Source organism: Rhinolophus sinicus, chromosome 7, assembly GCF_057876585.1.
Source record: "Rhinolophus sinicus isolate RSI-liver-muscle chromosome 7, RSI-T2T, whole genome shotgun sequence".
Lineage (NCBI taxonomy): Eukaryota > Metazoa > Chordata > Mammalia > Chiroptera > Rhinolophidae > Rhinolophus > Rhinolophus sinicus.
Window position 1 is genome coordinate 43784493 of NC_142507.1, and position 24103 is coordinate 43808595.

Sequence of the window (24103 nt, forward strand, 5' to 3'; positions counted from 1 at the left end):
TTTCATTTTACAGTACGTCTTAGAAATCACTACATTATCAGTTCAGAGTTCTTCCTCATTCTTTTCTTACAGCTACATAGTCTTCTACTGTGTGGACATCCCATGGGTTTTTCAACCACTCTCCTATGAACGGGCATTAAGATTGTTTCCAGTACTTGGCAATTAAAAACAATATTGTAATTAATAAATTTTTGCATATATATTTTCATATTGGAGGCATACCTTCAAGACAGATTCTTAGAATAGCCAGCCCCATTGGTTGAAAGGTAAATACACATGCAATTTTGTTAGACATTGTCAAATTTCCCTCCAAAAGAATTGTACCACATTGCATTCCCATTAGCAATATATGAACAAAGCTACGAGTATTTCCTCAGTCTTGCAATGTGTTGTCATATTCTTAAATCTTTTCCAGTCTGACCAATGAGAAATGGTATTTGTGTGGTTTTAATTTGCATTTATCTAGTTTTAATTTTTGAATGTTTTCATGTTTGAAGGTCATTTTTGTATCTTTTATGGTGAGTTGTCTATTCATGCATTTTTCCCATTTTTCTATTGTTTTTTCTTTTCTTTTTTGTCCTTTCCCCGTTCTTATACTTTTAACAAAATTACGTGGCTATTGTGGTGTAGGACTTTGGTTTGAAACAGGGAGACAGTTGGTTATTTCAATAATCCAGATGAAAGACAATGCAACGTAATCACAGCAGAAATGGTGAACAATGGTTAGATATCAGGTATAATTTGAATAAAACTAAGAAAATTTTCTAACAGACTCATTGTAGAGTGTAAGTAAAAGAGAAATCAAGGTGGACTCCAAGTGTTTCTACTTGAAAAAGTGGAAGCCTATGTTTGTCATTAACTGACATAAGAGGTGTTGGTTGAGGCAAATTTCAGGTGTATAATTGGAAGCTGGAGATGACCTGTGTTAATTTTGAGATGTCCATTAGACTTCCAAGTGAATATGTCAAGGAGGATAGACAATGCTGGAGTTACTAAATATAGGGGGCATTTTGATGAGATCACATGAGTGAATATAGATGTAACATAAAAAACATACAAGGACTGAGCTTTAACTGCAGCATTAAGAGATCATGGAGAAGGGAAGGAATCAGCCAAAGACAGTGAAAAGGACCAGCCAATAAGGTAGCAGGAAAACAAGAATACAGTGTCTTGGAAGCAGAGTGAAGAACAAATTTCAATGACAGACTTATTAAAAAAAAGTCAAATGCTACTGACAGGTCAAGTAAGATAAAGACTAAGAATTGACCATTAGACAGCAATTGTTGGAATCCTTGGGGGGATGGGAGGACAGTTTTAGTGGAACAATAAAAACTCCAACTTGAGTGAATTTCAGAAGGATAAGGTAGGAGTTTGAGACTATCAGCATAGACAAATTTTGGGAATTTTGTTGTAAAGGATTCAAGCCACATTTCAGTATCATGGAATACAATATGAGAATATGGGTCCTTGAGATTTTACGAGCAGCAAAGCCTTTATAATAAAGCTCAAGAATCAAAAGGAGAAAGTAGGCTGAAATGAATACCTAAGAAAATGAAAGATGGATGCAATGTCTTTGGTATAATTTTAGCTGAATTTACTTAACAATGATATATTGCTTACTTTGTTCAAAGATTTGAACAAAAAGATTTGTAAGTAAAAATCTCAAAGATTTAAAGTACAATGTATTTAACATTCTCTTCTTCCAATCCTCAAAATTCACTTACGATTTTTCCCAACTTTTAAATGTACTCAAACATGAGCCAATTTTATCTTCTGTTTATACTATCCCAAGTGGTGTTGTCCAGGCCTATTACTTCAAGTATCTACAGAGGGCGCCAAAAAAATGTATACACATTTTAAGAAAGGAAAAAACTATTAAAATTATGCTGATGGTAACTACTTTGAGCACCTTTTGTAACTGCAGAAGTCAAACGTGACTTGTATTCATCTTTTGTTATTGGAATATATTATTACAATTTTAATAGTTTTTTCCTTTCTTAAAATGTGTATACATTTTTTTGGCACCCTCTGTATTTACTGATAATCTTTAATTACGTATCTTCTAGCTCCAACATTTAATATCTTAACATTAATATTTTAGCTTGATGGAATATGAAGTTTTCTTAGTATTTTAGCTTGCTGCATTTTCTACAATGTACATGAACTGCTTCTTTAGTAATGAAATGTTTAAAGATTTTTCAAAGCAAGTAATGATTCATGAAATTATGCTCCCATGGTTGGATAAAGAAGAGTGACAATTGACCACTGGATCTAGCAACATGGAAGTCACTGGTGTCCTTGACAAAATTCATTTTGTTGGAGTAGGGGGAGCGAAAGCTTACTGAAATATAATAGTTTGGCAGTTCCTCAAAATGTTAAACAGAGTTAGGATATGACATAGCAGTCACACTCTTAGAGTTAAAACCAAAAGAATTAAAACCGTATGTCCATACAAAAACTTGTACCCAAACTTTCATAGTAACCTAACACCCTAGCAGCCCACAGTGTAAACAACCCAAATGTCCATAAATGGATAAAGTGTAGTATATCCATACAATGATATTATTCAGCAATTAAACAAACAAGTCACAAAATATTTTGAATGACTCATTCCATGCATATGAATTCCCACAACAGGCAAACCTATAGAGACAGAAAGTGGTTGGCAGGTCTGGGAGGAAGGAGGGTCTGGGGAGTGACTACTAATGTGTATGAGGTTTTCTGGGGGTGATGAAATGTCCTAAAATTAGAGCATGGTGGTGATGTATGCAAACTGTGCGTAATAATAATAATAAAAGACACTGAATTGTAATTTAAAAGGGTAAATTTTACATGAATTATCTCAATAAAGCTGTTACAAAAGAGAAAATGCAGTAGAATCTAGTTGATGAACAGTTTGTATTTGTTCGACTCGACTCCCTCTCAGCACTTTGTTTTCTATTCTGTTGCCAATGTACATATTTTATTTGACCTTACTTCCAGAGATTTGTTAATCATTTTTAAAATAACCTTTTCCTACTTCCCCTTCAATCCTATCCCCCCACCACTACCAAACTCTTCAAATGAAAAATAACCAGATAGAAACTGTTCGCAGGTTTTAAGAAAAACCACACTTTACAATTTTAAAAAAGTATTAAATGTGACCATTGTTCACATTTACTTTTCACACAGTCCAAGGTCACATATGTACATATTCAAAAAACAAGTAGTTTTTGCCTAGAAACAATAACATATCACATTAAGCAAACAATACAGTGTATAGCATGAATTCTAAAACTCATTTTGGATTATATGAAACTACTTTGTAAAAGTTACAAAACAAGTGTTCATAAGTCTCAAGAAATGTTTGAGTTTTAAAATAATGTTGCTATAATACATTTCATAAAATTAAAAAAATTACACTGGTGAGTAGAAGGTATCATTTCACAGGTAAAGACACTGAATGAGTACATATAAAAATCCATTGGCAAAGCTAAGTTTAGAGCTGATTTCTTCTCTTGGATTATTTGATTTGAATAGTATACAATACTTATCTATTGTTGGAATAACACCTGAGCAATTTAGCTAAAGATACAAACAATAACAAAAGTCCTGCACAAATATTCAAACTTGGGGAACTCTAGTTAAAATAACAGAAAAATAGAAAAATTTTCCTTCCAAAAAAAGGTCTCTAGACAAAGATTCAGATACCCCATGTAGATTATTCAAGAGTCATATTGAATCAATCTTTTCTGTATTCCTTAAATAAAACTTTATAATCGACTGAAGAATAAACAAATTTCGTATTCAAAAACACTTTCAAAAGCATCTATAATTAACTTAATGCAAAAAATATGGTAAAAACACAACCAATTCACTGAAGTCTTCAAGTATAGCAACATTTTATTATTTTTGGTGCATCTTCTTCCGCATTTCTTCCAGGGCTGCTTCTTTCTCTCTCAGCATTTGCTTAAGTCTTCTTATTTTTTCATCTCGAATGGTTTCTTCTAACTCTGGTGGTGTCATGGGAAAAATATCTTCAGTATAATTTTTACTAAAGGACTGACTTTGTTCAAAATCTGCATTTGAACTCAATGTGCATTTTTCCTGGTTCTCCAGGGTACAGTGTCCTATCTCAGTTCTCTTTTCTTCTCTGGTTTTGTTGCAGCTTGTAAGAATGTTATGGTGTGATACATCTGAAGTTGGTAAAATACTGCTAATGAGTTGGGAACTGGTGACATTAGTTCCTCCATTTACAGCTATGTTATAAGCACTCTCAGTTTTCTTCTTTTTTGTGTGATCCATCTTCTTAATGTTTTTTGCTCTTCTTTTCTTATCAAAACCCTGTTGCAATGTTGAGTAAGATTCCAATAGAAAAACAAAGTATTACTGCCATATATAGATTGTGCTCTGAAATTTAACAAGTTTGCAGATACAAATATTTAGCAATTAAATTCAACTCAACAAAATATACTGAGAACAACTACAGCAAGAAAGTAATGCTTACCACTGTGTGGTACCAAAATGAATAGCAATGTCCAAAGATTTCCACTGAGAATAAATTGCTTAATTCACATTTTCCTGCTTATGTCAAGTATTAGAAGCTGTATTGATCTACCACCAAAAAATTACAGTCATTTATGAAGAGCCTGAGAATTAAATTTATTTGTTTCCTTTGTATGATAGGCACATATGAAACATTTTCATTGGGAAAGATTGACCAATCTCTGATCTGAAGTGCAGGATATTAAACAACATTATAATTGTATAAGTAGAATGACAGTACGCAAAGTTACAGGAATGCTTCTTTTCATCATTATTGACCATGTCGATTTCTTAAAATGTTTGTATTAAGGGTTAATACTGTAGTGAGTATCCTCATGCCTGTATTTTCTCTACACTTGGATTATTTATTTTAGATAGGGTCTTCAAAGTAGTATAACTAGTTAAAAAGCTATGGCTATTTTCTTATAATTTGATGATAAAAAAATAAATGGTAGGTGAATAAAAACACTTAACACAGTATCTTTAATTAACCGGGAATGCATTTTTATCTATGCATATGTGGTTCTTTTTAACACTATTTTGGTATACGTATATGTGTAAATTGGGTAACTATTATTCATATTGATACATAAAACTAAAAAACCAAATCAAGAAAATACATTCATGTCTCTCTGGAGTACCTACAAAGGACACTTTATAATCTATTACCTGTTTTCTGTCTTTCTCCTTCACTATAAACTCTGTGTCTTTTTCACTCTTCACCAAACTTCTAAAGGTATTAAAAGCTTCTCCAGAGCCCAAATGATCAGGAATCCGAGTAAGGCACACTCTCAAATCTTTAGTGAGACCAAATATCTTTTTAAATTCAGCATCAGTCTTCACAGATGATGCCTTAGTGTTTCTTCCTTGAGAATTTTTCTTGTCATTTCTTTCTTGAATAACTTTTTCTAATGTTGATGCCATCTCATTCTGGATCTGGAATTAGGAAAAGAAAACACACAAACAATACTGCCCATTACTTAAGCTATTTTATCAGACTAGCAACTAAGTGATTACCTCACCTTACTTAAAACATGCTTTAAAGTCCTAAATGGTTGGTTTGAATTATCCTTGCCTAACCACCCACACTCAAAAATCTGAACTAAGGACAAAATTAAAATGTTCCCCTGAAATTTCTCATTTATTTCACTTTCTTGCACTACAAAGGTAACAAGTACTCAATTCTCAAACAACTCAATACAGACAAAAAACAAGTTAAAAATAATCTATATGACATTAATTGGAAATTGTAGTCTTCTGGAAGTCTTCTGCCTTTAATCAATCTTATACCTAATCAGAATGCATCTCCTTACATCTCTGGAATTCAATAATTCTGTACGGAAAGGGGAGAAACGCTGACATTATTAAGTAGACCTCTAAGTGAGGAAAAGGTGGGTATAAGTATTTAGTGAGCACAGACACACATATCTTAAGTAGAACAGAAAGGTACCTAGTTGGCTATGTTGGATAATTGGATGAGTCAGAAAGAAGGGCTAAAAAAAAAGCTTGTCTCCCCCCAAAAAAATCCCAAAGATGTTGATAAATGCTATTTTCACAAATGACTTGAAAGCTTGGCCTTGTCCTACCCCTTCCACCATCTACCTAAAAAAATTGCCAGGTATCTACCTACCATCAGAAAACAAACAAAAACCCCCAATCTCCTATATGCACAATATTGACCACTAAAAGTAGCTATTAAATATATATGTATGTATACGTATGCATGTGTACAAATATGGGTATGCACATATACACACATAATTTTACTAAGCTTTTAATTCACATTATCGTTCTCCAACTCCTCTAAACGTTGTTGTGCGATTTTTGTTTGATTTTGTTTTAAAGATCTGGCATGCCAAATGATTCAAGACAAAGATATTGCCTGGACTCTCTCAATTATACTCCTCCTCAAACATTTCCTTCAGATGAAAGCTCTGACTTAAGCATTCATGTGTGTATGGTATGTGTGTGATGGAGTGGAGGATGGGAGAGGAGGGGAGAAAGGTATTACAACTTTGAGAATTAAGAAAATTTTTCTATATAGAGAGATAAAAAGAACACCCTGACATGGGAAAATTACCTTTGGTTCTTGGTCTCTGAAAACACACTGTTGTGAAGTAACACTTGTTGCATCAACAGAGGAACTTATTTTCTCTATGCTCTGGATGACATTTCCTTTTCTGGGGGCATTTTGTCCTGTACTAAATCCATCTGGACAGTCTGCCTTTATGAATAAAGTCTTACTCTGTTTTAAGTAGTTAATAGATGGGTTCAGACTATGCGGGTTTGGGGTAGAAAGAGATGGTTTCTCCACATTTTTATTCTTCTCTGCCCTTAGATTGGCCATGGGAGCAAGCTGGGTATTTGAAAGTGATTTTGTCTCCATCTGGGAAGATTTATTTTTAGCCAAAACAAAATTTACAACCTCTCTGGATATTTCTGTGACTGCACTTGAACTCACTATCTGTGATAGATCTTTTCTTGGTGGAATATCAGGAGGAACAGAATTCTGTTTGTCAATTTGTGATGGCAAAACATCTGTCCCCTTTTTAGCCAAGAGATAGACTTTCCCATTAAACATAACCAAAGCATTATCTTTAATAGGCATACTTTTGGACTGCGTCCCACTATGACTGATGGTACTCAATGGCGCCATATTTATCGTATCTCCCAAATTTTTCTTATCTACAAAACTTTTTAAAATCATTGAAGCCACATTATTTGAAGACTTAACAGGAACAAGAGATGGAGTACAAGGCTGTAGAGTTTCTTGAAAAATCCATTTCACTGGAGCAGCTTGAGAATGCTGACCACCGTTTAATTGTGTCTCTTTAGCAACATTCATTGGCATTTGTGTGGTATTTAGTATCATTGGCTTTGCTATTTCTGTAGCAGGTTTTGGGTAAATATGTTGAAAGTTCTTGGTAACTACATTTTGCACTGTATTTACAGGAGAAACATAAATAACAGATGGTATTTGGGAGGCCTCAACTGTTCCTGAGGTACTTGTTGCAGCTGCAAGTATCTTTTGCTGAACTGAAGGAGGCAATGATGACGCTGGTACAGATTTCACTTCAGCATGGGCTGGAATCTGTAAATGATGCCCAGAAGGCAAAACTGAAGATTTCACAGTCATTGGAAGACTCTGGGTATTTACTAAAAAGCAAGATGAATCATTTTGTGTTGAGGAAGGAGAAACAGCAAATGTTTGCATGGTGAGTCCATCAATTTTCACACCATGACTCTGAACTTTAGAAACTGATGAGGTAAAATTTTCAGTTCCCACAGAAGTAACTCTAACTTTTTCTGCTGTATCTATTGTTCTTGTAAATAAATAGTTTGAAGAACTGGCTGGCTGAAAAATGGGCAATTGAACTGCTGATGCACTTGTGGAAGAGTTGGAAATCTGAGTCTGAAAAGTAACTTGAACTGGGCTTCCTGTATTCCCTTTCAAAGCATCAGACATGACTGAAGATTGAACTATCGGTATAAGATTTCCAGAGGCATTAGTAATTGGAAGTAATTGCAGAAGATTTTTTCCATCCGAGCCAATCGTCTGAACTACTTGGTACATGCAGCCTGAAACACTTAAAAGAACATGAGTAAATAAATACAACATACTACATGGTATATACATTTTATTTAAAAGCAAGTATTTGCAAATATTATTTTAAAACACATATATTTATAACATAATAAAAGTATATAATTTGTCACTTTGATTTTTCAAAGCGAAATATTGCAAAACAAAGATTTTGAAGGAGATAATCAAAGATATGGTCAGCTTTGATTTAGATCTCACATGATTAGGCAACAGGTATGAGATCTGAACATTTATTCCTGAACGTAGACGTTTCTAAGGTTTTACTCTATATAAAATCATGCCTACGAGAATATGCTCCTCCTAATCTATTAGTATCCTCCCTTCTCCTTCTCCTTGAATGATTTCCTCTTGTCTTCCTCCTTTACTCTTACTGACCAGGATTCTCATTTCACCTCTATTTCTCTTACTCTTTTCTCCCCTCCCACAATCTGTTGTCGTCTACCTACTGACAATGACTCACTCATAAGTTCTACAGTCAGCCATTCTTCTGCTAAAGGCATCTTTTACTGTGATACCTTAGTGTGCCAGATTTTTGGAGGTTAAACTGAGTTACCTGTGTAGGAACCATTTCCGTCTTTAATTTATTGATTATTTCAGCACATTTGAAGTTTGGTTCTAAATAGCCCTTAGTACAGCAATTACACATTAGTTCCAACTGCCTGTCAATTCATATATATATACATATACATGTATATACATACATATATACATGTATATACATATATATATATATACATATATATATACATTTATATATATATATATATATATATATATATATATATATATATATATATATATTAATAGCAACGCCATTTCTGCTGAACGGTTTTCAATGAATGTGAAACACACTGGATGTAATTTTTTAATAACCTAGTTAATTTTGATCCTGACACTTATGAGCTACGTCTTAGTACAGATTGTCTGATTCTTTAAAAATCCAATACATACCAATTTCTGTTTATATAATCAATTATTTCATTTCTTGAATTCAGGCACCTCAAGTTAATTATACCTAAAATCACCTTTCAGTTCCTGGAAAATATCAAGACTTCATGCGACTCAGGGCCATCACACATGTTATCTATGTAGAAATCTTCTCCCACCCACATAATTCAAGTCTCAGCATAAATTGTATTTCCAAAGAGACACATTCTCTGACCACCTTAACAGCTCTTGTCCTTTCTTCACAGTCTATATTACATCTGTTAATTTCCTCCATAGTACATATCACAAGTTGTCATCACGTATCAATCTGTTTGTTCACTTGTCTGTAGACTGTCTCTCATGCTACATTCTAGCAACATGAGTGCAGAGTCCATGTCCTATAAAACCAGTGTGCCCTCATATGACTAAGATCAAATGAAGAAAAAAATTTATGGGCAAAAAAATAATAGAATTCTCAAAAGTGTAAAGGTGTGTTTTATAGCCTATAGGTATTTTTAAAACCTCAGATATTAATAAACATCAAAGCAAAAAATTCTATACATCCTAGGAAGCAATGGAACTCAGTTTTACCTTTCTGCAATCCAAAATAACATAATTACAACCTTACAAATATTTAAAACAGCTTTCTGGTCATTTGATAGTACTTCAAAATGGTATATTTAATTGAAAAGATAATCTTTAAAGAAAAGCATGAACATAAAGAAAAATATGAATTCTTGCTTTCAGGGTCGAAGAGGAAAACCCACCTACCCACCTTCATTACCTCCCCACCCCCCAAAAAGCACTTAAAATCTCGACCAGAACCTATTTAACTTTAATTTATTAAACAAAAATTTACTGAGTGTCTGTTATGGTTCAGGCCAGGCTCAATTATGGAAAAAGTTTCCTTAAGTGCAGCCTGTGGGCCATATATGGCCTCCTCCCTGTTTTTGTGCAGTTCACAAGCTAAGAATGGTTTTTATATTTTAAATATCTTTTTTAAAAGTCTTAAGACTACTACTTTGTGATGCGTGAAAATTATGAGATTCAAATTTCAGGATCCATAAATAAAGTTTTATTAGTACGAAGTTGCACTCATTTTTTTATGTACTGTATAAGGCTGCTTTCATGCTACAACAGCAGAGTTGAGCAGTTACAGAGAGATCGTACCGCCCACAAAGCTATATTTACTATCTGACCCTTTACAGACAATGTTTGATTGACTCCAAGCTAATTCAACCCACAATCCCTAAAAAGAACTTAAACTATCTGGCACGTGAATATGTAAATAGGTAATTATCATTAAATGAGATAAACGATGTACTTGGAGGAATATAAAAATGCTTGCTCCGTTTTTAAAAAACATTGTCTTCCCAAGGCTTCCTAGATATGACATTCTCCTACCTCTGTAGTGACTCCTCACTTTTCTTTGCCAACTCATCCTCTTTGAATGAACCTTCAAATGCTGAAATTCACCAAAGCTTAGACTGAACTCTTCTCTTCCTACTCTGTACACTTTCCCTAGATGATTTCCTTTAAATGCATGACTTCAATTTAATTACCATTTATATATCAACAATTCAAATATTTATATCTTAGTTCTTTCAAACTTCAGGCTTATATATCCAACTTTCCTCATGACATTTCCATTCAGAATCTCAAACGCACCTAAAATTCAACATGGCCTTTTTCAGTGTTTTCCCCCCCTTTTGGTAAATGGCATCCCACTTATCTTAGTCTAAGTCAGAAGAAGTAATTCCTTCTTTCTTACCATCTGTATTCAATCTATCCCAAAATCCTGTTGATATCATCTCCTAAATTTCCCTTGATCTGTTCATTTCTTTCCAAATTAACTGTCTCCACTCTAGTACAATGAAACATCGCCTCTGGTTTAGACTACTTTAGTAGCTCGGAAACTGGCTTTTGCTTCAGTCATATCTTCTCCCCTTCAAGTTGGCACCCTAAAGCTGGCCCTTCCCTGCTTAAAGCTTTCAGCAGCTTCCCATTTTCTTTGAGCAGTAGAAAGAAAACAAGATTTTGATGCAATGGAAGCCAAAGGAGGAGTTGCAAGAAAATTGGGGAATTCTATTAAAAGTTTCTGAGAGGCCAAGTAGGCTGCAGATTAAAAATGCTCACTGGGGCACAGCCGGGTGGCTCAGTTGGTTAGATCCCCACATGGGCCAGTGAGCTGCGCCCTCCACAACTAGATTGAAGACAACGAGCTGTCACTGAGCTTCTGGAGGGGCAGCCGGATGGCTCAGTTGGTTAGAGCACAAGCTCTCAACAAGGTTGCCAGTTCAATTCCCACATGGCATGGTGGGCTGCACCCCCTACAACTAAAGACTGAAAAACGGCAACTGGACTTGGAGCTGATGGGCCATGGAGAAACAACACACTATTCTCCAATATTCCCCAATAAAAAATTTTTTTCAAAACTGCACACTGGGATGAATCGCATGAGGGTCAGTAATGGCTTTAAAGAGCAGTTTGGTGGGGAAACGTGTGAATATGAAGAAAGCATATGAAAATGGCAAGTATAGACAACTCTTTTATGAACTTTGTAAAGAAGAGAAAGACTGGTTAAGTAGCTGGAGGCAAAACATGGGATCAAGGAAGAGGTCTTATCCTTTTTTTAAAGCTTAGATGAACCAGAGCATATGTAAATGCTCATGTGAGTTGTCAAGAGCAAGAGACTGGCAAGGAACGCGGCTAATTACATGCAAGGTTTGATGAGGAGGTAGGATATGAGAACCAGAAGACAGGTGGAAGGATTGAACCTTAACAGGAGCAGGAGAAACAAACATCTCCTTCCACTGGAACTGGAAGAGAGGTTAAGTGCATTTGCAGGTAGGTTTATAGCTTTGGTGTTGTAAGATTGAGGTAACTCTGATTTAACTGCTTTTATTTTCTCTATGAAAAAGATGACATCATCTGCTACGAATAAGAGCAAAAACAGGAAGAGATTTGAACAGTCTTTGTGCAAGAATAAGATGATCTCAGAAAACAGTCACTGGGCACTGCTGATGGCCCAGTGAGACAGGTGGTGATTATGAATTGATAGTAATACCAGTCTGCTCTTCTGAGATTTTCCTTGTTTTCACCAGGTATAGGCAAAAAGAAAGAAAGCAAATCACTGGGTTTATCCAGGGTTGCGGAGGCTTCAGAAAAAGGGTACAAGAAAAATCAAAAAGGAGCAAAAGAATTTAGGGTATTGATAAAATTAAAATGATGAAACAGAATCTAAACTGGATGGGGAAAAAATGAGAACATGAAAGCCTAAAATATAAGGAGAAAATAAAAGGATTATTGGACTGAAGGCCCAGATAAAGTTAAAGTTGTCAGAATGGGAATACGAATACTTCAAGAAGTAAGCTAGAAATATAGGAACTGGTAATTAGAAAGCCTGAATCAAGAATTTTGTAGATGCAGCAATTTCATCTGATAACAATAACTACAGAAGTGGATGCCTGGCACTAGAACGGAGAATAAGATCCCTGGAGAAAAAAATATTTGTACTGAAAGACCAGGTGACAAAGAGATTATCCACATAGATGCTAAAGTCATGTAGGATCAAAGAGAAGACTGTGATCTAGGTGCTAAGTTTAGTGACGGTGGTTGAAGATGGAGTTAAAGAACTGCAATTAAAACCATCTACCAACTTCCTATCACCGATATGCCAGAAAGTTGTCTCGAAGCCTTGTTCTGGAGGCCTCTTTTCTTTCCCATTATTCTATAACTCATTCTCCAATATCACCAAATGTGTCTTGCAAGTTAAATCTGTCTTTATCCTCATTTTCTAGGTGCTCTCTGCTGAAATTGACACTGCTACAGTAGCTAATTATCCCTCCATCTTGAACCTCTTCCTATCATGAGTCCCACTGAGCACAATTTGCTTCGTCTTATTTAATGTTTCCTTTCTTATTCATTTTCCGCATTTTAAGCATTAAACTATGACTATTCTCCAAAGCAGTTCTTGACCCTATTTCTCATTCAAGACATTCTTCTTTAAAGACTGAACCAATTTTCACCACTTCAACTATTTGAACTATTTCCTTTGCGATGAGCACTCTCAGTTACATCCTTTTATTCCTATCCCCTAATATTGACCTTAGTTCCATATTTGTGATGTCTTACCAAACATTTTCACCTTACTTAACCATCAATTTAAAGTTAAAAATACACTCTACTGAAAACTACTACTCTATCCTACCATCCAGTCATGTGTTAGCATTACTATTTTCTAAGCCACTTAGGTTTGAAATCACCTAGTTATCTCCAATTTATCTTTATCACCCTTCTTGTTCACTTTTGATTCACCCACAGCACCTTGTACAGATGCTTACAAAGGGTAAACAGTCAATAAATGTAATCTCAATGAATCACCAAGTCTATAATTTTTTTCTCTTTTACAGCTCTTATTCATCTTCTTTATTCACCATTGCCACTTCCACTACCTAGAGCAGACCTGCACCACCTTGTTTCTAGTCCTTATTCTCTTATCCCTGTTTTTCGCTCTGACGTTTGAACTAGTTTTTTTTCTGACTATAGACACTATTAATATGTACCTCTGGCAGATTAAAATCATTTTTATCCTGTTTCCTCCTTGCTCAAAGTTTTATAATGCACCATTGGCAATTCAGCTTGATATGACAATCATCTACAATTTAGTCCCAACCAATCTCTACAAAACAGTACCACCTATAACTTCTCAACATAAAATCCCTGGTCTTATCAAAGAGGTCTCTTTGCTTTTCTGGATTATCTCATGCACATTATTTATTCTAAATATTCTTCAAGTTATGTTTTTCTTCTCCAACAATTTAAAATGTAGTTATAAATTGAGGATCAATTCCATCTTCTCCATGAAATATCTGGTAGTCACTCAAATTCACATTAATTTCTTCCACTTGGAATCCCTAAAGTACTTACATTGGTGCCACTAATGCTAGGAGTTATATAATGCCTTCAATACTGCCTTTGATCTATTAGCTAATTTTAAAAAAATGAATAAAGTATTTGTTTCATCAGTAAACTCCTTAGGGTCAGAGACTACATCATTTATTTTGTAATTGTTCTTCCAATACCAAGCACAGTAGGACCGCAAAAAACACATATATTTTATACATAAATAGTATGTAATATATATACTACATACAATAGATATAATACACACACACACACACACACACACACACACACACGGTGCCAAAAAAGCATATACACATTTTAAGAAAGGGAAAAACGATTAAAATTGTAATAATATAAACCAATAACAAAAGATGAATACAAATCACATTTGACTTCTGCAATTACAAGAGGTGCTCAAAGTGGTTACTGTCAGCGTCCAGACGCTTCTGATTACGGGGAACTACTGCTTGAGCAACGCTGACCAAAGGGTCCACTTGTATACATTACGTATACTTGTATATATAATGCAGCTCTTTTGACTCTCCATTTCAAGTGAACTGTCTCAATACCATTCACTGCTTAGTCTCATTTGGTTTATTTGTGTACTTCATTCACCAGTAACATTTAGCTAACATATTTGAAGCTTCAATACAGCAGAACCCATGTTTTTATAACTATGTCCATAGGGGCAAGCATTTTTTAACTGACATGGGATTCAAACAAATCACACAGGCTTCTGATACTTCGTTCACATACTTCATTATATGGTCTATTTCTGCTTTACAAAAAACATTTGTGAATATCACACAAACTATTTTCAAATCTAATCAATGATTTTCTTCTTTTCTACTCCACTCCCCTCCAAAAAGGGAAGGAAAATACAGCTTCTATGCCAGAATATCAGTAGAGTCACTTAATCTACCAGAGACCATAAATTCCTTAAGGATAGGTTATCTTAGTCATAATACATCCTCTACACTTAACAGAGCAATTGGCACATTGTAGACAATGTTAGCTAATTGAATTCTACAAGCCATGACTTTTTAAAAAATCCATGATTTCCTAGTAACAAATGAAATGAGTTCTAAAAAACCGAAATGCAAATGTTAAGGAGAGAAGTCACAAATCAGGTGAAGTTCACACTTCTTCAACCAATATATATATTTTTTCAGATCTAGAAGTGACTTTCCATTTAAGAGATTAACTAAAAACCCTATAAAGATTCTGTTTTCTTAAAGATCACATTCTGCTTCCTAATGTTAGAACTAAAACTAGAACCAGATTCTGCATCCCATGCTCTGGTTTGGTCACTTAAAAAGAATCATCAACATGCTAATTACTTTAAACCAGCTGGTGATTGAACTGAGAAGTACACTGGAAAAATAATACAGTCTGAGACTTTAAAAGAGAAAACAGGATTAGAAAGATTACCGGATTCTAATCTTGGCTCTTCTAAATTATTATTAGTTGATTGACTTTGGTAAATTTACTAACTTCTTGGAATATCTGTTTCTTTATTTGTAAAATGGAGGCAATAAGGAAGGCTTGCTATGAAAAGTAAATAAAAGAACTGGCTGGGATTATGATAAACTTTCAATATATGCTAGTTATGACCTTCCATTAAAACATATAGTTGGTGTCCAAGAATAAGTAAATGAATTAGGTAGTCTTCTGAATATATGAGAACTTTAACAAAAGGTATATTAAATATATTTATAAGTTCTGACATTTTTTACTATTCTAATATTGATATGAAACATCCACATATTAGAAATGGAATAAAAATTTTGCAGGCTAATGAACATTTTGTAGCTATTTTTGAAAATATTTTTTTTTCCAACTGCTACGAGACCTTTTTCCATTTTACTACCTATGATTTCACATTATGTACTTATACAATATACATAAGGACATAATGTAATACACACCATATAATATTATATACACAATAATGTTATTATAAATGTCATTAATCTAATCTTAATAATAGCCCAGCAATGTGGTATTGCCATTCCTATTTTATACTTGAGAAAATAAGAGGTTTAGAAACATTAAGTAACTTATTCAGTATTACATGGTCTCTTGGGCAATCCAACCCATTTTCTTTTTTTCAGTTTTATTTTTCCCATCCATTTTCTTGTATTTACTTTGGCATAATCCCAAATAACAGGGTCCAAAAATTCAATTGCATAAACAGAGATTAATGAAATGTCATAGATTTCAGTTAGCCTACATTGTATGTCTGTCTGTCTCTCTCTCACAAATACACACACACACACTCACACACACACACACACAAAACCACAAAAGTAAACTAATAACACATGGCACAAAACTAAATGCACACTGAACTGACAATGAAACATTATCTTTCTAACCAAACCAAGTCCCTTGCTAAGGATACTCATTTTAGCTCTCCATTTTAGAACAGAGGATTAAGAGCGGATAAAAGCCAATTGACAATCATATGACATCCTAATTCTTATTACTGTGGGAATGTATTATCACAGGCTTCTAGTATAATACCTCTTAGCTGATGATTCACAAGACTCTATTTTCAGCTCTGACCCTGCCTGAATTTCAGATTCAAATATCTCTCTGATGGCTTTCTTGGTGTGTTCTTCATCTCTATTAGTTTACCAGTATCTACCATCATAATTGATCCCCTTTTCTTTATACCAATTCACTGACAAGGTCTGCATATTTTCCCTTCTGTTCTTTGAATCAGCCCTTACTTTGCATCAGTTAGTTCAGCTCTGAAACGACTGATCATTATATGCCTGATCCTCACTCTCGAATCCACACTACCATCAGTTATCTATGACAGGTGACCATGACAGTCCAATCCTCTGCTCTCCATTAGATGAAATCTAATCTCCGTAGCAAGGTAAACCCAACCCTTAAGTTCTATTTATCTACCTTGTAGCACAGAATCAAACAAGAAACACCAATTGTTAGTAATAAGCCATACTGGTGCTGTATTTACTGATTTTCTCTGCCTGGCCATAGCCTGCATTCCTCTTTAATTGGCGAGTTGACATTTATATTCCCCAACTCAGCTGCTCAATAAATCTTTCCTACAATATCCCTTCTCTATGCCCTCACAGCATTCTATGCACAATGCTATAAAAAAAAATGTATCACATCATCTCCCCCCAGACTGTATAGTTTTTCATGGGCATGGCCATATCCTATTCTTTAGTAGGTCTCTCCATTTAGCACCATCTATCACAGAGTAGGCACTCACTGAATGTTTTTTAACCAATGTTTGGGCTATACTGATAATAAGTGGTAGACTAGAATATGAACCTAGGTCTCTGTACTCCAAAGCTTATCTTCTTTCCACTATACCATTCTGATTCCTGCTTTGCTCTTTGCTAATAAAGCCCAAATCTAAATAAACTTAATGCCTTCCATCACAAATATCTTACAGATTTTCCTTTGTACTATACAATTAAATTTGGGTTTTACATTTTATGCCCTAATGAATGAGAAATACTTTAAACAATAAACTTTCTATATCACATGACTAAAAACTTTTTATAAAAGGAAAGCAGCACCTCAAGAAAAATTCAAGTATCTATAGAAAATAAGAAAATCATAGTCATTTTGTTCATGAAGAAAATGAATGATTTAGTACCATCAAAAATATCACAAGAAAATTAAGTTTCCAATAAAGAGCTGAAATTAACCAAATGACTTACAAAATTCTATTTGGATGTCATGCAGATTGTTACTTACAAAACAGAATGAAATCGAATATGCAACCAATACCCCAAATAAGTGATTTGAAGAAATAAATGCGTTTGAAGATGAAAACAATGCATAAATCAAGGAGTTAATAAACTCTAAATGACTTGTGAATGTAATCAAAACTTAATTCAATTAATGTTTTAAAAATGCCAAATATAGATAGACAAAGGATTAGAAACTGGATAAGAGTTAAAGTACACAATAAATGAAAACTTAAAAGTTCTTACTCTATCTTATTTCTGATATGAAAAACAAATACAATCCTAAAACAAACTGTGTTAAGTTACGGTAAGTCAGATGTCATCAGTATCTAGGTATTAAAAGAAGGTAGAAATAAACAATCATTTAAAAACAATACTACTTTTGCATATCTATACACATCACTATCTCTGCCTATCTCCACAACTTCCAGCAAAAATAAACCAACAAACAACATACTGTACACAAAAGCTGGCTTTTTGGATGATTTGAAATACAATAGTTCTTTCTTGGCAGTTCTTCAATACTGTTTTAGCTCACGAGCATTTAGTTTCATTTTCAGAATATTATGCATGCTTTTTTCAAGTCTTTATTATAATGAGGTTTTTTATCTACTTGTAGTTAAAGGAGACCCATTTCCTGGGCCAAAATTTGTACAGAAGTTGTATTCTTATAACAACAGCAACAACAAAATAGTACTCTTCTATTTTTCCTAAATATTTCACCTAAATTCACTTTTAATCTTTAAAATATCTCTAAGGGGTCTTATTTACAGAACGGAAACCTAGGTCCTTAACCTCACAAATGGTAACTAGCAAAGCTATGATTAAACCTAGGCACCCCATTTTCTTCATAAAATCTCTTCCATGAAATTTAATCTCAAATTCCATGCTTTCTTCTTCACATTTTTCTTCTGCAGAGACCCATTACCATTTTTCTCATTACTTATTATACATCCACTAACCATGGAGCGTAACAACTTAAAATATTCTACCATAGCTAATAGTTTTGTTCGTTTCATTTCGTCGATTAATATAAGCTTTAAAAACAAAACTGAGTTAGTGATAAACTAGTTTCTAAATTTACAAATAGGTATGTCTGTCTAAGAAATACTGGAATCTCCCCGTGTCATATCTAGTTCATTTATAGTTCATCCAATTAGAAATGGCATTCGCATTACCTGCTTCAAATAGGCTGCTCTAAAGAATTAATTTTACATGAGAACTCCTCTATTTTTACTCTTCTTTCTCTGCATATAAAGCTGTTACTTGAAATTTAAAAATAATCTATTCCCTTATTCTAGAGCAATTTTTCAGTTTCTAAATGCATGTACTCTCATCCATTACACAAAAATATATCCTTTCCTTCTCACTCTCTTATAGCAATTTTCACAGAAGGTCCAGCGCCACCTGGGTTGCACTTGCTAATCCGCGCGGACTGCTGCGTGTTTTTCCTGCGACTGCGCGAGAACCTTCCAGAAGGTTTTGGTCACACAGGGGCGTCGGCCATGTTGATTGTCCTCTCCCGTGGAGCTCTATTCTGTCTGCCTTTGAAATTGGAGACGCTGGAGTCCCGCGGAGCCAGGGCGGAGGCTGACTGACTGCGTCAGGCTCTGGAGGATTTACATTTCCAAGAGGGATGGGCTCTAAGTGCCAAAGTGACGAACATTTCCTCGGGGGTAGTTCACCGTAGGGGGGCGGGGGGGGGGCAAACTCATCTCAATTTTAAAGTCAGGAAATGAGGGCCGACTCGACATCCTGCTAAGAAATGGGTGTGTCGAGAAGGATTGGAAACCTGTACTTACCAATGCGAGGCGTTGCCTGACTTTTCCTCTGCGGCTTTCAGGAAGACCCCCTGTAGGTTATTGGGCATTTTAGAGGGGTGGAAGGGGCCAGCACATCCAGGAAAGTGGGCAGTGTGGGGCCGGGGTCCTCCAAGGGGCGAGAACCAGAGCAGGGAATGTTGGGCTGGAGTTACTCCGGAACAACTCTGGAGTTCGACGCCGAAAAGAGGGCGACGACGAGCTCTCTAGAGGGCGGATCCCTAAGCTTCGGAGGGAGGCGGTGCGGCCACCGGAAACCGGAAGAATGGGACGGCGCCGGCTGAGCGCTGCACTCTGAGAGAAACGGCCGAGTCTCCGCCCCGCAGAGCCACGACGACGCTCCACAGCCACTCAGAGTCGGCGCTGGAGGCGTGGCCTTAATGGCGCCGCCCCCAGCAGAGCTGAGTTCTGGGTTGAGACCGCGCCCACTGAAGCCGCTAGCCGGAGCACAGCTCAGCCCGCGGCTTCCGGAGTCGTCACATCCTGTTGCCAACGTGACTGGCTTGCAAAGGCCCCGCCTTTATGACGCAATCCAATCGCAAGTGAGGTTTGCTAGCTCTTCTTCCGGATCAAGTCACGAATCCGCAAAAGAAAATTCTCCAGATACCTACGCAAAATAAAATGTTTCCGGGGTCAATTGGAACTTTTCTGCTTTGTGTTCGCCGCTGCTGTCATTTTACCGGTCCTGGCAATGCTTTAAAAGACATCAGAGGGCTCTTTTGCCGTCGTTATGCACTCGTTGGCGTGAGAAAAATTTAAATGCCTGCCAGCAACCAGCACCGTATTATTGCTACTTCCGGAGGATTTCTCAGTTAGTCCCTCGCTCCTGAAGCTTTGCCCCTAGTCTTAACCTAACCTCTCTCTCCACCCCACGCTCATGCCTTGGTCAGAATTATTATTTATTGTCATATAATGAATTCGTTCATTCTCTAAAAGTTTCAATTCCCATGCAGACTTTTTTGGGGCATCTTGATTTGGAGCTCCAGAGGAAAGCTTTTCAGAAATCTCTTGATTCCTGCTACTAAGTCACTTAACCGAGAAACAGGTTCGGTGTCTGGCGTAAGGGGTAGACCTTCTAGTTCAGCTAGGGCTACAAGGAAGCTGCGGGATGAATGGTTTAGAAGATCCAGTTTTAGCAGGTATAGACAATACCTATTTTAACATGATCCATGTTGTTGAAGAGACTGCCATGAGGTAGCCAATTTTAAGGTTTATGTAGGTCTTTTAAAAATGCTGGCTACTCATTCCCCTAACTCCGTAATAAGCTGATACTGCTTAAAGAACTTAATGTCCTGATACAGTAACAGAAAACAATACTTTCTAACTATTCTTCACTCTTTGTGAAGGGTTAATTTCAACGACATAGAATTCTGTATGTATAACTGGCATTTATCGTTCAATCAAATATCTCCTATACTAAAGAAAGGGCAGGGTAGTGAGCCCCTAATACTGCCTTAGTTTTGGTCTTTCTCCGATCTCTGAAAGCAAAATTACTTGGAACAAGTTTCCCGTTCTTGCTTGTTCCACTTTCTCACACTTTATTTCTTACCGTTTGCAGTCTGGTTTCTCTTTATAGCCATCACCACTTCCTATTATGGAAACTGATGGACACCAATTGGGTTCCCAGGGAAGCAGATTCTTGCAATGCACTTTGATATGCAGGGAGTTTATTAGGGATCAGTATCTGTGGAAGGGAAAGAAAGGAAGCAACATTGGGCAGAGGGGGAAGTTAATTCGCGATAGCCAATCTCAACAAATGTCTTGGCCTGTCCCACATTCCTGAAACAGATTAACTTTCAGAGTTTTCCCCAGTTAGGATGCAGGGTTCGCCAAGGAAGGGTGTAGGACCTTAGGTAAGGAGGAGCTCTAGCCACGGCAATTACTCAAGAAGGCTGATAACTGAGGCATGTCTGCTGGCAGCACTCTGCAATTGACGGAATAAGACCTTCACTCCTCAAGGGAGGTCAGGGAAATGCATCACAGCATCCACTGTACTCATTAAACCGCTCATTCTGCTATTGCAATTGATGCTGTTTATCTCACATTTGTTCAGATTTTTACACAGCAGCACTATTAATTATCTCTTCACTCTTGATGCTGTTGGCAATATACTTGCTTGGTTTTCCTCCTACCTTTTTGTCTATGCCTCAGTCTCTTTTGAAGGTTTATCTCTCCCTTCTCAGACACTAAATCAGAGAGGTCCTTCAATCTTGGTCATTGATCCTCTTATTTTCTTAAACTTTCCTGTTTTCTCAAGTGATTTGAACTATGCTCATGGCTTCAATTACCACCTCTACCCTTTATTATACCAATCACCTACATAATACTATGTGCAGGAAGTTTATTAAGGATCAGTATCTGTGGGAGAGAAGGAAAGGAAGCAAAATTGGGCAGAGGGAGAAGGTAGGTTGTGATAGACAGTCTCAACAAGTGTCTTAGCCTTTCCCACATTCTAAGTAATTCTAATTACTATTCTAAATGATAAACAAATATTAACTCATTTACTCTTTTTTTTAAAAGCAGTTAATTTGTTCAAATGTGTCTTATTTTATGTGTGTCTATCATTGCACAGAATTCTTTTGCGGGGGGTAACAGTGTGATTTTTCCAGGACCCGTCAGCTCCAAGTCAAGTTGTTGTCCTTCAATCTAGTTGTGGAGGGTGCCGCTCAGCTCCAAGTCTAGTTGCTGTTTTCATTCCAGTTGCCGGGACACGGGGGGGGGGGGGGGCGAGCAGCGCAGCCCACCATCCCATGCGAGAATTGAACTGGCAATCTTGTTGTTAAGAGCTCACGCTCCAACCAACTGAGCCATCCAGCCGCCCCAACTAATTTACTCTTAACAACTATAAAATGGTTACATACAGATGAAGAAATGGATGCAGAGAGAATAATGTAACAGCATGGATGAAAGGACAAGACTGAGTGAAAAGAAATTAGAGCATATTAAAATATAGATATAGTTAGATAAAAGATAAAGTGACAAATTTAAGCAACAACTGACAGAAATGAGTAGATTAACAAGTCGACAAATGTAGAGGATGATTTTACACAGACACATTTCTGAGAAATTAATAGTTGAAGCATACAAAAATAGGCAGAGTTATCAAATTTCTAAATAATAAAATAAACCAGATCAAGCTATTATATATGTAAATAACTCTCCACTCATGAGATAGTTCAGATTCCTTTTGGGCATACACAAAATATATATAAAAAATTAAACCATACATTAGGCTACACAGGAAGCCCTAATAACTCCAAGGGATCAATATTACACAGACTGTTTTCCAAACATAATTGGTTAAATTAGCATTTACCATAAAAAAGAATAGCTTTAAGACATTTAGAAACTAAATAATCTATTACTAAATAACCCTTGGATTAAAAATAAAATCATAATGGAAATTAAGTCACTTAAATACATTTGTCATAAAACAAGGTTATAGAAACAAATGAGTTAAGCGTTCATTCAAAGAAGTATTTTTAAAAAGTGGTGTTTGAGAATTGCTTGTTGGTGTGGGGAAGCTTACACAGACACATTGGAAAGGGGTCCAGGAACCAAATTTAGTTGGTACCAATGAAGTGGGATTTGCTAGAATGGTCCTGGCTCGTGGAAACTTGTGGGTTTTTTGAATAGAAAGGATAAAAGGGTGGAGCGGGTGAGGAACCTTTGACCCCTGGATAGCTACTTAGTCACCCATGATATGAAACTGCAGCTATGACAAAATCAGTTACTAAAGGTAAAAATTACCAATGGGGGCCGGCCCGGTGTCTCCGGCGGTTAGAGCTCTGTGCTCCTAACTCCGAAGGCTTCCAGTTCGATTCCCACATGGGCCAGTGGGCTCTCAACCACAAGGTTGCCAGTTCAATTCCTTGACTTCCACAAGGGATGGTGGGCTGCACCCCCTGCAACTAAGATTGAACACGGCACCTTGAGCTGAGCTGCTGCTGAGCTCCCGAATGGCTCAGTTGGTTGGAGCGTGTCCTCTCAACCACAAGGTTGCCGGTTCGACTCCCACAAGGGATGATGGGCTGTGCCCCCTGCAACTAGCAACGGCAACTGGACCTGGAGCTGAGCTGCGCCCTCCACACCTAAGACTGAAAGGACAACAACTTGAAGCTGAATGGCACCCTCCACAACTAAGATTGAAAGGACAACTTGACTTGGAAAAAAAGTCCTGGAAGTACACACTGTTCCCAAATAAAGTCCTGTTCCCCTTCCCCCAATAAAATCTTTTAAAAAAATTACCAATGGAATTTAGAAATGGTAGTAGACCCAACCCCCAAGGAGCTGACTCATTGGATATATACAGAAATGCAAAATAATAAGAAGCATGGTTATTGTTATCTGTAATAGCCAAAATAAAAGAAAATGCTGAGTCAGGTCTTGATGCACAATCAAGCTCAGAACTGGGTTGATCTGAGCTTCAGCTATTAGCCTCAAAGTGTCCTAGAAAGGGAAAAATTATGCAGGGGAAACAGTAAGTGCCTCTAAAACCTCTGGTCACCAAGAAGGTAGTTAATGTAGAGGAAGAGAAAAACCAAGAAATGACTGAAACTAGGGGATATGGTGTGAAGGAGCCGGCT

At 36.3% G+C, this 24103-nt stretch overlaps 1 protein-coding gene across 3 annotated transcripts; it reads right to left on the reverse strand.

The window, feature by feature from the left end:
• Positions 1-2811: 2811 nt before the first annotated feature.
• LRIF1 (ligand dependent nuclear receptor interacting factor 1) lies at positions 2812-19784 on the reverse strand. 3 transcript variants are annotated; one of them, XM_019730457.3, is made up of 4 exons: positions 19500-19784; positions 6605-8111; positions 5194-5460; positions 2812-4323 (listed from the first exon to the last, which is right to left on the reverse strand). In XM_019730457.3, exons 1-4 carry the CDS (start codon positions 19565-19567, stop codon positions 3886-3888), a joined length of 2280 nt encoding a protein of 759 aa, XP_019586016.3. In that variant the 5' UTR covers positions 19568-19784; the 3' UTR covers positions 2812-3885. The 3 variants fall into 3 exon arrangements, with proteins under 3 accessions (XP_019586016.3, XP_019586017.3, XP_019586018.1); XM_019730458.3 differs by having other exon boundaries at positions 3741-4323; positions 6605-8103; positions 19500-19722; XM_019730459.3 differs by lacking the exon at positions 6605-8111 and having other exon boundaries at positions 3741-4323; positions 19500-19640.
• Between the last annotated feature and the right edge of the window lie 4319 nt (positions 19785-24103).